General features: G+C 40.0%; 1 protein-coding gene across 1 annotated transcript in view; it reads right to left on the reverse strand.

Annotated features, from left to right (window-relative positions):
- The window catches only part of eml3 (EMAP like 3), a 96556-nt gene that overhangs the window by 20640 nt on the left and 63713 nt on the right, over positions 1-12203 (reverse strand). Inside the window, exons 8-13 of the mRNA XM_062994072.1 lie at positions 11386-11506; positions 11131-11280; positions 10389-10458; positions 7835-7945; positions 6646-6741; positions 2075-2209 (exon numbers count right to left, since the gene is read on the reverse strand). Of these exons, the coding sequence (XP_062850142.1) occupies positions 2075-2209; positions 6646-6741; positions 7835-7945; positions 10389-10458; positions 11131-11280; positions 11386-11506 (683 nt within the window). The remainder of the gene's footprint in view (positions 1-2074; positions 2210-6645; positions 6742-7834; positions 7946-10388; positions 10459-11130; positions 11281-11385; positions 11507-12203) is intronic.

Genomic DNA, 12203 nt, shown 5'->3' on the forward strand with positions numbered 1-12203 from the left:
TCTTTTTCTTACTCTTAAGTAACACAACACTCTCAAATACACTGCAGTATGTTTGGAAAAAAGGCTTATCATCAGTCATATCATTAATCACATCACAAGACCCATGCTGCCATGTAGAGGAGTATAAAACGCTGTGAAATATTTAAGCCTTAAAAAGCTAAATTCATATTTAAAATCCAGTACATACTGGTTTCTGTTTCAGTCAGCCTTGGTTACTAAGTAAAGACAGTGAAAGAGCATTTCACTATTTCTGACTGCATGCATGACACATTTCCTTCAGTTCTTCTAACTAAATTTTGCTGTAATGTGTGTGTTTGTGTCTTTGTTTTTAGACTGTGGTTTTTAGACTGTGTGTCAAATTTATTGATTTAGTTTTTGACAGAAGACAGCATTTCCACTCATATACACCAATGAGCCAAAACATTAGGACCACCCACCTAGTACGCTGTCAAAACTGATCTAACCCAAACAAAACTCTAAGACATCTAATGAGTTCTGTGGTATCTGGTACCAGGACACTAGCAGCAGGTCCTTCAAATTCTGTACATCGTGCATGGTGGATTATCCTACAGTGCATCCTGGTGCTAACTCTTCCGTAGGTAAAAGATCCAGGTGCCTGGTCGTCTGCATGATCTTGAAGAAAACATGATGACCACTTCTGAAGCCTGCGTGCCCATTGCAGGTGCTTTCAAAGATGGACAGGAGTTGACTGGCTTGGGTCTGTGCAGCCACGTACACAGAAAGCTTTGATGCATTGTGTTGACACATTCACCTCATCACCAGATCTGCAATTTGATCCACAGTAGCCTTTATGTTGGTCCCTACCAGCATCAATGACATCAACAAACTGGCAGTTTGTGGCATGTCCCTCCTCGGACCACAGTCAATGAGCACCCATAGCTGTTTTGGCAATACTTCAACCCAGTCGTTTGAGAATAATTATTTGTCCATTACACTCAGGACTTTGTGCTGATCATTTCTGATCATAGCATTTAACACAAGTATTAAGATGTAACACATGTACAACTGTTACGTATTAGACATGGGTGGTCCTAATGTTTTGGCTCAGTGTCTATAGTACATAAATAAATGTTTTCAATGGGTGATGCTGATGGCATTTTTAAATTTCCAGTTCAAAAAGGTTTCATGGAAGTAGTTAACTATGAAAAGAGTTTAGGTACTTTCTTTACTTTCGTTAATGTAAGTTTCCAAGCAAGCAAGTTATGTGGTTGGTGGTATAGAGGTATTTAAACATCAAGATAAATAACTATTCATTTTTGTAGAATCATTTCTACGCTTAATGGGTGTTTGGGACCATAATACATGGGTGTATGTTCTTAACATGAAGTGCTGTAGTTAATTTACACCAGATGTAACATTACGCATGTCTTCCAAAAGGTTTGGCTTTTGACTTTGTCCACAGAACATTATTCTGAAAGACGTGGGACCCATAAAGACCTTTTTGGCAAATGTCAGACAAGCCTTTATGTTTGTTTTGGCTAGCAGCTGTTATAAATACTATGGCTTGCTTCTACGAATACTATTTCTGCACAGTCTTTTTCTAATGGTACAATCATTAAAACTGACCCTATTTAATTGGAGTGAGTCCTTTAGATTTTTAGGTGTTGGTTTGAATTAATTTGTGACTTCTTTAATAAGTCACTGTCCCCTTTTTAGTGACTTTTGCAAGAACAGCCAAACAGTGTAAAATCTGTTATGCTGCCATAAAGCAGGCTTCTCCACAGACTTGCATTCAAACTCAGCAGATTTTTTTTTTTGAGAGAGCAGTTAGTTAAGAGACATTTTAGTGTTTTACGTATCACATATTGTTATTTTATAATGTCTTATTCTTGCAAGGTTAGCCACCTGACATTTACAGCCACCTGGTTGGTAAAAGAGCCAATAAGCAAACCCTAATGACACGATTAAAGAATAATACTAATCACTGTTCAGTTCATATAACATCCATATAGCTGCTATTTCATTTTAGTTAACTGTTTAGTGATTTGATTTAATGTATTAATGTTTCTTAATGACTTATTAACCCAGTCATACAACCTTTAACAGCACTTACACCAAAGATGCCTTGTTTTTTGGTCAGAGTGCCAGCACACAGGGTCCAGAAGTAAACGTGAGACTTCCCACAGGTAATAATGTTGCTAGTGTCTGAAGGGTTGAACTCCACAGCAAACACGGCCTCATTAGTGCTCTGGATAAAACAACATACACACATGAAACATATATAAACATTACACAGCCAAATACAGCAAACCCCCCTTTAGTACACCAGGATGAAAGGGCACTATTTTATTTCACCCTAAGTAAAGGAAGGAAATAAATTGCTAGAAGACTTTAAGACATTTATTATGCTATTAATAGCATAAAATAAAAAAATTGAAACATGTTTATTGTATTAGCAAAACAATGGATGAGCTGTTCCACTATTAGACTGGCATTTCAGCATTAAAATTGTTTCAAAAACAAAAACTTTTGGTTTTGTGCCATTTCTGTTACCAGCATTAAATAAAATTAGACAAAAAACTGTCTCATACATTTAACTGAGACTGTAAATGGTCATGTTTTATTCTTTTTAAGGTGACAGTTTGGTTTTCCCTCCCAACTTTAGCAACAACCCCACTGCTTCTGACCTTACAAACAATTGTTTATACAGATCTCAGGATCTAAAGATGTTTAGAAATAGGTCCAGGAGATAATCTGTCTGCCACTTTCTGACATCTGTACAGTGCGTCTCTTACCTGCCCATTTTAATGAATGTCTATGCAGGTAATATATATAATAAGTCTAATGGATGAATTTAAACTAGGACTATTTAAGGGCGCTCAGGTGGTGCAGCGTTAAAACATGCTAGCACACCAGAGCTGACATCTCAAACTCATTTGGTTGTTGTTCGAGGGATGTGACAGATGGGACCTCATAACTGATGCAGTTGCGACCTCTGCTGGCTGATTAATGGTGGGAGGGATAATGCGTTGATCAGGGTGTGGCTCTCCGTACACAAAGCTGATCCACATATGAACTCGCCTCGTGCAGGTGAAAAGAAGCAATCGGCTACTGCACACGTCTCGGAGGGGGTGTGTGTTTGTCTCGACTCTCCTCATCCACGGTGGAGATCAACATCAGTAGAGTGGAAGCGTAATGTAATCGGGTAATTGGATACGACTAGATTGGGAGGAAAATTGGGTATATGGGTACTGAAAAGTAGCTATACTAGCTGTAGTAGTCATATTAACTAGTCCATCCACCACCACCACTTACCAACCCTTAATATTTTGTTATTTTATCTTTTTCTTAATTATTTACGCATTTTCTCCCTTTTTCTACCGATTTAGCGCAGTCAATTTGTCTTCCCCTGCTGGGAATCCCGATTGCGTTTGAGAAGGGTATATTGCTGGTCCTTAAACGGGGTTTGAAGACCCCACACACTTAGTCCAGTCGCCTAGCCGACCGATAGCAAAGCCGAGATTCGAACCGGGGTGTTCAGAATCTCGGCGCTGGTGTGCTAGTGGAATATCCCACTGATCTTTTTGAAGAAACCTAACAATAAGCATCTAAAACACATATAAGATTATGTGCCAATTCTTTACGCACAGAAACAGAAACCTAAAACGACATAATGATTTGCCAGACCTGTCCATTATAAGTAAATATAAACTTATGACTTAACTGTACCTTCCTGATACTGTTGAGTGAGAAATAAATGCCTATTTGCTTCCAAGAGGAGACATGAAGCACATATATATTTTTGAGTTCAAGCTTGTCAATACAAAACAATACAACATTGCTGTTATCTTAAAGTCTTTGCCCTCAGGTGACCTGACCTTGTGATTAGGTCACCTGCAGAACATGGAATCCAAATTTACTGGAATTGTTTCTAACTACAGCCCCACCAGCAGATTTTATCTAAGTAAAGAAAGCAGGGAAATAAACAGTCCAAATCAGCACTAACAAAGCTGAACGGCTAATAATTATGATAGCACATGTTGTGCAAGCTATCAGAGATGTCTGTACATTCTGTTCATACCAGGATTCCGATTCCTGTGCCCTGTCTGTGAATGCACTCAGTGAGCAGGGACAGCAAAACAAATGGATGCACTTTATTATGCATGCTTCTACATCTCTAACTTTTACCTACTTCTTACTCTTACTCTCTGTGACTTCACATACGAGCCACAGAACACACCGGCTAAAATATTTACCCTGTTCCTATAGCAGCAGCAATGAAAACATTGTCAGGAAAGTCAAAAGAGCTGGGAAAAAGAGTTGGCCCAAAGCCAAAAGACATTTTTCTATGCTTCTATGCTGTAGATACAAGCAGAAACGGAAGCTAAAGCTTCTATCAACAATGAGTATTTATGAGACTTATTCAATACTACAGACAAGAACTAAACTACAGATTACACTCCTTAAACTGCCATAACTTATGGACTGTTATTACTCTAACTGGATTTCAAGGGTTACGTTTTAGCTATTGTACTTTTGAGGGAAACTAAAGAAGCAGATCGTGTTTTTGTCCTACAAACATTGTATATGCTAGCCATTAAAAAACAAAACAATTTTATTTATGCATTTTCTCCCCTTTTTTTCTCCCTTTAAGCGCATCCAATTGCCCGATTGCGTCATGCTTCCTCTCCACCAATGCCGATCCCTGCTCTGATTGAGGAGAACGAAGCTAACCCACGCCCCCTCCGACACGTAGGCAGTATGCCGTATGCATCTTATCACCTAAACTTTGACGAGTGCAGTGCAGCTCAGCGTTGTGTACGGAGAGACACACCCTGAGAGCACTCTTTTCTCATCTTTGTGCAGGCGCCATCAATCAGCCAGCAGAGGTCATAATTGCATTAGTTATGACAGAGTCCCTTTCCGGCTTAATCCCACCCATATCTGAACAACAGGCCAATCGTTGTTCATGTGGCCGCTCAGCCTTAGTCGGCAGGCAGAGCTGAGATTCGATACAATGTATTCGAGATCCCAGCTCTGGTTCCAGCGTGTGTTTTTACCGCTGCGCCACCTGCGCGGCCCTATGCAAGCCATTTTTAATGTGTATTTTATTTTTTACTTTTGCTAGTTATTTCCACATACCTATTGAAATTCCTATGCTACATATACTACCCCCCACCCCACTAGCCAAAGAGTGTTCACTCTCGTTACTTGAATTTTATTAAAAAACACTACAGCAAACCTACATAGCTGATACTTTTATGAGCTTTTTCCCCCTAGTTTTTTAATCCATAAATGGAATATTCCATATTAAGAGTTTTGAGATGTTGTGGCATGGCCAGAGAGAAATGCTACAAAATACAATCAGAAAATGCCAAAAATGCCAAGAATATCTCATCATTGTTTGATCGGCTGCTAACAGCTATTGGAGTTGACATGCTGCAAATTAAAATGATTCACACGGCTGAATGATTCTCAGGCTGTGCTGTATTAATTAACATGTTTCACAGATGTAAGATACAGTTGTTTGACTGTAAATTTAAACTGAATGTAATTTTCTACTAATATAAAATATGCTAAATTCAATTAGTAATTATTGCAAAAATACATATACAGTGGAACCTCGATTTAACAGACTTGGGGGGGGGGGGGGTGCATTGGTCTGTAAAATGCAATCCAAAAGAGTGAGGTATTTTCCAGGGGGTGTGAAAATATACGAAAACATAGCACTAAGGTCCACAACAGTACTAAACATGCACATGTACTAACAGTAAAATTAACAACGTAAATATGGAATGTAAAACCCTCTCACTCACTCACTGTCTTAACCGCTTATTCAATCGGGCGGGGGTGTGCTGGAGCCTATCCCAGCTTTTCAATGGACGCAAGACACACAGTAACACCCTGAATGGGGCGCCAGTCCATCACAGGGCAGACACACATACACACACACCCATTCACCTATAGGGCAATTCAGTGTCTCCAATTAACCTGACTGCATGTTTTTGGACTGTGGGAGGAAACCTACGCAGACACGGGGAGAACATGCAAACTCCACAGAGAAAGGACTCAGACCGCCCCGCCTGGGGATCGAACCCAGGACCTTCTTGCCATGAGGCGACAGTGCTACCCACTTAGCCACCGTGCCGCCCTAATGTAAAACCTGTAAATAAATATTAAAATTGATGTACTGTACTACTGGGGAGAAATTTCATTTACCTTGTGTGGTGGAGAAGATGCTTTTTTGCGTGATCGTATAGTGGGGACTTAGAGTATCTATTTTGCTAAGTCTGAAGTACTACTGGTGGCTACTGGAGCTGTGCTGGTGCATAACTAAGCACTAGAACTTGCAAAAATTAAGCATAAACACAGAGAAAAGGCGAGAACAAAGCGAGCCTCCCGACAAAATAAAGTCTATCACTCATGTAAACAAAGAGACGTGCACCAGCTAGCGGACAATTACTGAACTACTGGTCTTGGTACGCTTCTCGAGGAAATTTTAAACAATCTGACCGGACGGTTTTCAATCTGGTTTTCCAGATTTCGTCCATTAAATGGAGGTCTGTTAAATCGAGGTTCCACTGTAATGCTGAAGTGTTCAAATACATACACTATTACAGCTATAGCAATGTCACTTTGGCACACTGGGTTTATATGCATGTGCAGTTATGTGTGATTACATACCTTTAATTCAGCAACTTTGCTGTTTTTGTTCCAGTCCCAGACAGAAAACATGTGTTCATTGGAGTCATCAATAACACACAGAAATGTCCCAGCATCCTATAGCAAGATATTTGGGGGTGAATGACAGATTATAAAATATGTACAACCCCAAATAAGGAAAAAGTTACTTTCACTTTTATTTCATTGCAGACAGGATGAACCTGAGATATTTCATGTTTTGTCTGGTCAACTTCCTTTTATTTGTTAATATACATCTAGAGCTGGGCGGTATGACGGTACTTTCGGTATACCGGCTTTGATTCCTTGTACCGTATGGATTTTTCATATACCGTCATACTATAGCACAGTTAATACAACAGCTGTAGGCTTCAACAGGCAGCAAATCACATAATACTGTTCGCTGCTAAAAGTGCTATGGAGCGTTGTGCAATGCAGATTAGATACAGTTTACTTGTCATACAAAAAATAAAACATACCATGATATACCGTGAAACTGTCAGAATCTTAAGAAATACCATGATACAGTTCCAATTACATCCATTACTGCTTTTCCAGCCTGAAACACATTCCAGTAAAAGTTGGAATGGTAAAACATTTACCACTTTGAATTGTTGACATTTCTTCTCACAATACTTAAAAAAACATTTTTTGCAGTGAGGATAGCAAATGATAAAGTGTTTCAGGTGTTGTCCCATTCTTTCTGTAATATGTCTTAAAGTGTGGGGTTGTTGTTGCATTTTTTGTTTCAAAATTCTCCACACATTCTCTATTGGGGTAAAGGCTGCAAGCAAGCCAGTCCAGTACCTGTAGCCTTTTCATTTGTTGACAAACTGGAAATCTTCTGCTCATTGTTGCTCCTCAAAGACTCAGCCTTACATCGATACTGCTTTTGTCTCAAATCATGATGACAATCACCTGTTTGGAATCACCTAAATTGCCTAAATTGCCCTGTTAACTTTTTTTGGAATGTGTTGCAGGCCTAAAATTCAGGAATGGAGGTATATTAACAAATTAAATGAAGTTGAGCAGATAAAACATGAAATATCTTGGGTTCAAACTGTCTGCAATGAAACAAAAATTCAAAGTAAATGTAAGAAACACTGCATTTTCCATACTGTCTCAACTTTTCTGATTCGGGGTTGTATTTGCAATATTTTACTGAGGAATATAACTGGTAGACAATACATACTGCAGTTGAAAAGGCCACAGATCCAACACCTCGCTCGAATGTGCCCAGGCCAATCTGCTGAACTGTCAACAGCGTAGTGGAGTCCCAGATGTGCACAAATGGCTGTAAAGGCTGAGCAGCAGATACAAATAACCATACTAAGATTAAGAGGAAAACTACTACAATGGATATTTAAAAGAAATACAGTCCGGGATCATTAACCAGGCTAAAACAGTCAAGAGGGCTAATTTAGCAACTGGGGATTTGACTTGCAGAAGAAGTTATGAGTATAAACAATACCCAAGGCATTCACTTACAGGAAATATTTTTCCTGTAATTAAAAGGAACACATACTTCCCTCAAAAAAGGTTTGTGGGTTTCGTAATAATTTGTCAAAACCTACAATATAAAAAAATCAAAAGATCCAAAATATATACGAGGGATCTTCAAAAAGTTTCTGCATGTTTATAGTTTCGTTGGAAATGGTGAGGGTGGGAGGAGTAGTAACTGGTCATGTCTGAGAGACTGAGAGAGAGCTTATGGTCCAGATTTAGCTCCATCTGATTTTCACTTTTTTGGATGCTCAAAGAAGCTTTAAGGGGAAGAAGATTTTCATGTGATGATGAAGTAAAAGCAGTGGTGCATCAGTGGCTACATGCTCAACCTAAAACCTTTTTTGCTTATGGCATTAGGCTGATGGCAAAAGTTGGTACGACGCTGAGAAAAATGCATCGGAAAGTGACTGTAGAAAAGTGATGTCATTTGTTTTTTTTTAATTCTTAATAAATAAGAGTTTTAAAAGTGTAGAAACTTTTTGAAGAACACTCATATTTCTTCCCCACTTTATGGTCTAGGGTTGCAGGGGGTCCAGTTTTCACTAGGAAACACAAGGCGCAAGGCAGAATACCCTGGACAGGATGCCATTACAGGGCTTCGGCCATATTTCCCACCCACCCTCAGACATAGCCATTTAACGCTGCTGAGATTTAAACCAGGATCTCAGTTGTTGTGGCATAATGTAATAGATTGCTGCACCATCCAAGCGCCATGTTCCAACTGTCTGAGGTGGAATTTAATACGATGCTGTTGAGTGCTGTTGGGTGTAGGCTAATCTGACAGCCTAACATTTAACACAAACACACAAAAAAATCTGTTAACTTAGGCGGAGAGGAAATCTGCCTAGAGGGTCAGATATAATCCAAGAACAACTAAAAACAGGTCTGCTCTAAAATGAAAGCTGCTGGAATACTGCTGTCCCTATTCACAGTTACGTAAGATTTTACAATATCTTGAGCTTAGAGGCTGCAGTGCCAAGTAAAAGGCCACTGGTTCAAAACAGGGACTTTAAAGCTTAACTGAAGTACATAGCTGATCACATGGATAGAAAGTTTATTGGTCAGAAGGAGGTAGTATTATTCTCTGGAGTTGTTTTGCTGCCAGTGGAACTGGTGCATTGCAGAAAGTGGATGGAAAAATGAAGATAGAAGATTAGCTCCAACATTTTCAGCACAACCCTAAAGCATTAGCCAAGAGATAAAGTCTTGTATACACATTTTAAATCTAGTTTTTTTATAAGTGTAATTTAGGCTGATTTGGTTTTTGGAATGTATTTCCCAAAATCTTAATCTTGGAACCATGAGGAATATGTGAGCTGTACTGGAAAGTCAAGTAAGCCAGAAAAACAACTTTTTTAGGTTGAGTAAAGTGGTCGAAGATTTAACCAGCTGTGCCATAACATTACTCACTGTCCATTTTATCAGCTTCACTTATCATATAGAAGCACTTTGTAGTTCTACAATTACTGACTGTAGTCCATCTGTTTCTCTGCATGCTTTGTCAGGACCCTCACAGGACCACTACAGAGTAGGTATTATTTGGGTGGTGGATGATTCTCAGCACTGCAGTGACACTGACACTGAGTTTTGAAACACCTCACTGCCACTGCTGGACTAAGAATAGTACACCAACCATAAATATATCCAGCCAACAGCGCCCCGTGGGCAGCGTCCTGTGACTACTGATGAAGGTCTAGAAGATGACCAAGTGGCCCTGGGAGAGTCCTGACCATTGAAGAACAGCATGAAAGGGGGCTAACAAAGCATGCAGAGAAACAGATGGACTACAGTCAGTAATTGTAGAACTACAAAGTGCTCCTATATGGTAAGTGGAGCTGATAAAATGGACAGTGAGCGTAGAAACAAGGAGGTGGATTTACAAACATTAGATGTGCTCTTTGTATATCCAAACCTGTAAAAGAACTCAGTCACAAAAAAGGGGTAAAAGATATTAAGTATCAAGCACCTTCAGAGTATGTGTGAACCTCCGATCTCGACTATACAGTGAACTGCATAATATTTCTTGAGACAGCAACAACTACTATGTCATCAACAGCTTTGTATAATTGTATACTGAAATCACTGAGGAGATTTTTAGAGCACAGTCTGTTATTAAAGCAAATTCTACTGGAGACATTTTGGGCTGTAGCATTAATCACAGACACAGGTGTCTGTGTACTACAGTATTCATCCACTAAATAAACATAGTAATGTGGTTTGAGTAACCTCTGTAATCTTACCTTGCCATCTTTATCCACACCAGCGGTCTGTCCAGACGCTATAAGCACCTTGTTTGGATGGATTGCTAGACTACAGCCCAAAACAGATAACACATGCTAAAACAGCTGGACAGTATTACATCTGACTTATACCGATCAGGCATGACATTATGACCACCTTCCTAATATTGATTTGGTCCCCCTTTTCCTGCCAAAATAGATCTGCAACTGTGATGCACTGTGTATTCTGTATCCTTTCTATCAGAACCAGCATTAACTTCTTCAGCAGTTTGAGCTACAGAAGCTCGTCTGTTGGATCGGACCACACGGGCCAGCCTTCTCTCCCCACGTGCATCAATGAGCCTTGGCCGCCCATGACCCTGTCGCTGGTTTACCACCGTTCCTTCCTTGGACCACTTTTGATGGATACTGACCACTGCAGACCGGGAACACTCCACAAGAGCTGCAGTTGTGGAGATGCTCTGACCCAGTCGTCTAGCATCACAATTTGGCCCTTGTCAAACTCCTTACACTTGCCAATTTTTCCTGCTTTTAACACATCAACTTTAAGGATAAAATATTCACTTGCAGCCTAATATATCCCACCCACTAACAGGTGCCGTGATGAAGAGATAATCAGTGTTATTCACTTCACCTGTCAGTGGTCATAATGTTATGCCTGGTCGGTGTATATGCTCACATGGAATTTAAAACAGAAAAGCAATACATTATGTTTTATATAAACTGTTGTTTATCTACTTACCATCGTACACAGTCCGTGTGTTTAAGGTAATAGCGCTGTGTTCGTTTGCTGACATGATAAAGAACTACTACACAAGCTATAAAATACACCGCCTCCCCTGACGGCAACATGTACAGGTTCCCTCTACAGTCCCGTCCTCTGTATCCATAGCTATAAGTAAGAGTCAAGGAATTTCATCTAATTTTAATGTACTTTTGCTATTTCTTATGAACAGGTAAAGCATGTGGCCCCAAAGCGTTATTTGACAGAGGATACACCCAATCCAGTTCCAGCCTCTCAGAGGGAAGATCCATCCGAAGCTCATCATAGTTTTGGATGTTGGAGGGAACGTACATGGTGATTGGCCGGCCTCGGATGAACATTTTGATAGATTGGCCTAGAATCCAATTGGAAAGAATGTGTTATACATAGGCATTGCAAACACTGTATTTACTCTAAACACTGGACAAAAGTATCTGGACACCCATTCTAGTTATTAAATTCATGTGTTCCAGTCACAACATTTGCTAATAAATGTAATAAATCAATAATATGAAGAAAAATATATGGTTCCAACTTTGCAGCAACAGTTTGGGGAAGGCCCTTGTCCTGTTTTACAATCACTGTGGCCCTTGGTTTAAAGAAAATCCAGTGGCCTGCACAGAGCCCTGACCTCAGCCCCACCGAACAGCTTTGGAATGAACTGGAACGTCAATTAAAGCTTTCTTGACCAACACCAGTGCCCAGCCATACAAATGCTCTTTTGACTGAATGAACATAAATTCTAGCAGACACGGTGGCCAATCAGTGTCTGCTGCAGGCACTGCCAATTATGCCCGCTAGATGGTGCCCAGCCGACCGGTGGCGACTCTGAGTTTTCGAACTGGGGAGGTCAGAATCTCGGCGTTGGTGTGCTAGCGGAATATCCTGCTGCACCACCTGGGCACCACGGTCAGTCTATTCTAATATTATTTGTTTTTGAAATGGGATGTCCAACAAGCTCATTGTAGGGTGTCCAGATACTCTTGGCCTTATAGCATGTATTTCTAAATCCACGTATAATGTTCCAAAAGACTTTGTATTACTGTACAGCA

Source organism: Trichomycterus rosablanca, chromosome 4, assembly GCF_030014385.1.
Source record: "Trichomycterus rosablanca isolate fTriRos1 chromosome 4, fTriRos1.hap1, whole genome shotgun sequence".
In the NCBI taxonomy this organism is placed as follows: Eukaryota; Metazoa; Chordata; class Actinopteri; order Siluriformes; family Trichomycteridae; genus Trichomycterus; species Trichomycterus rosablanca.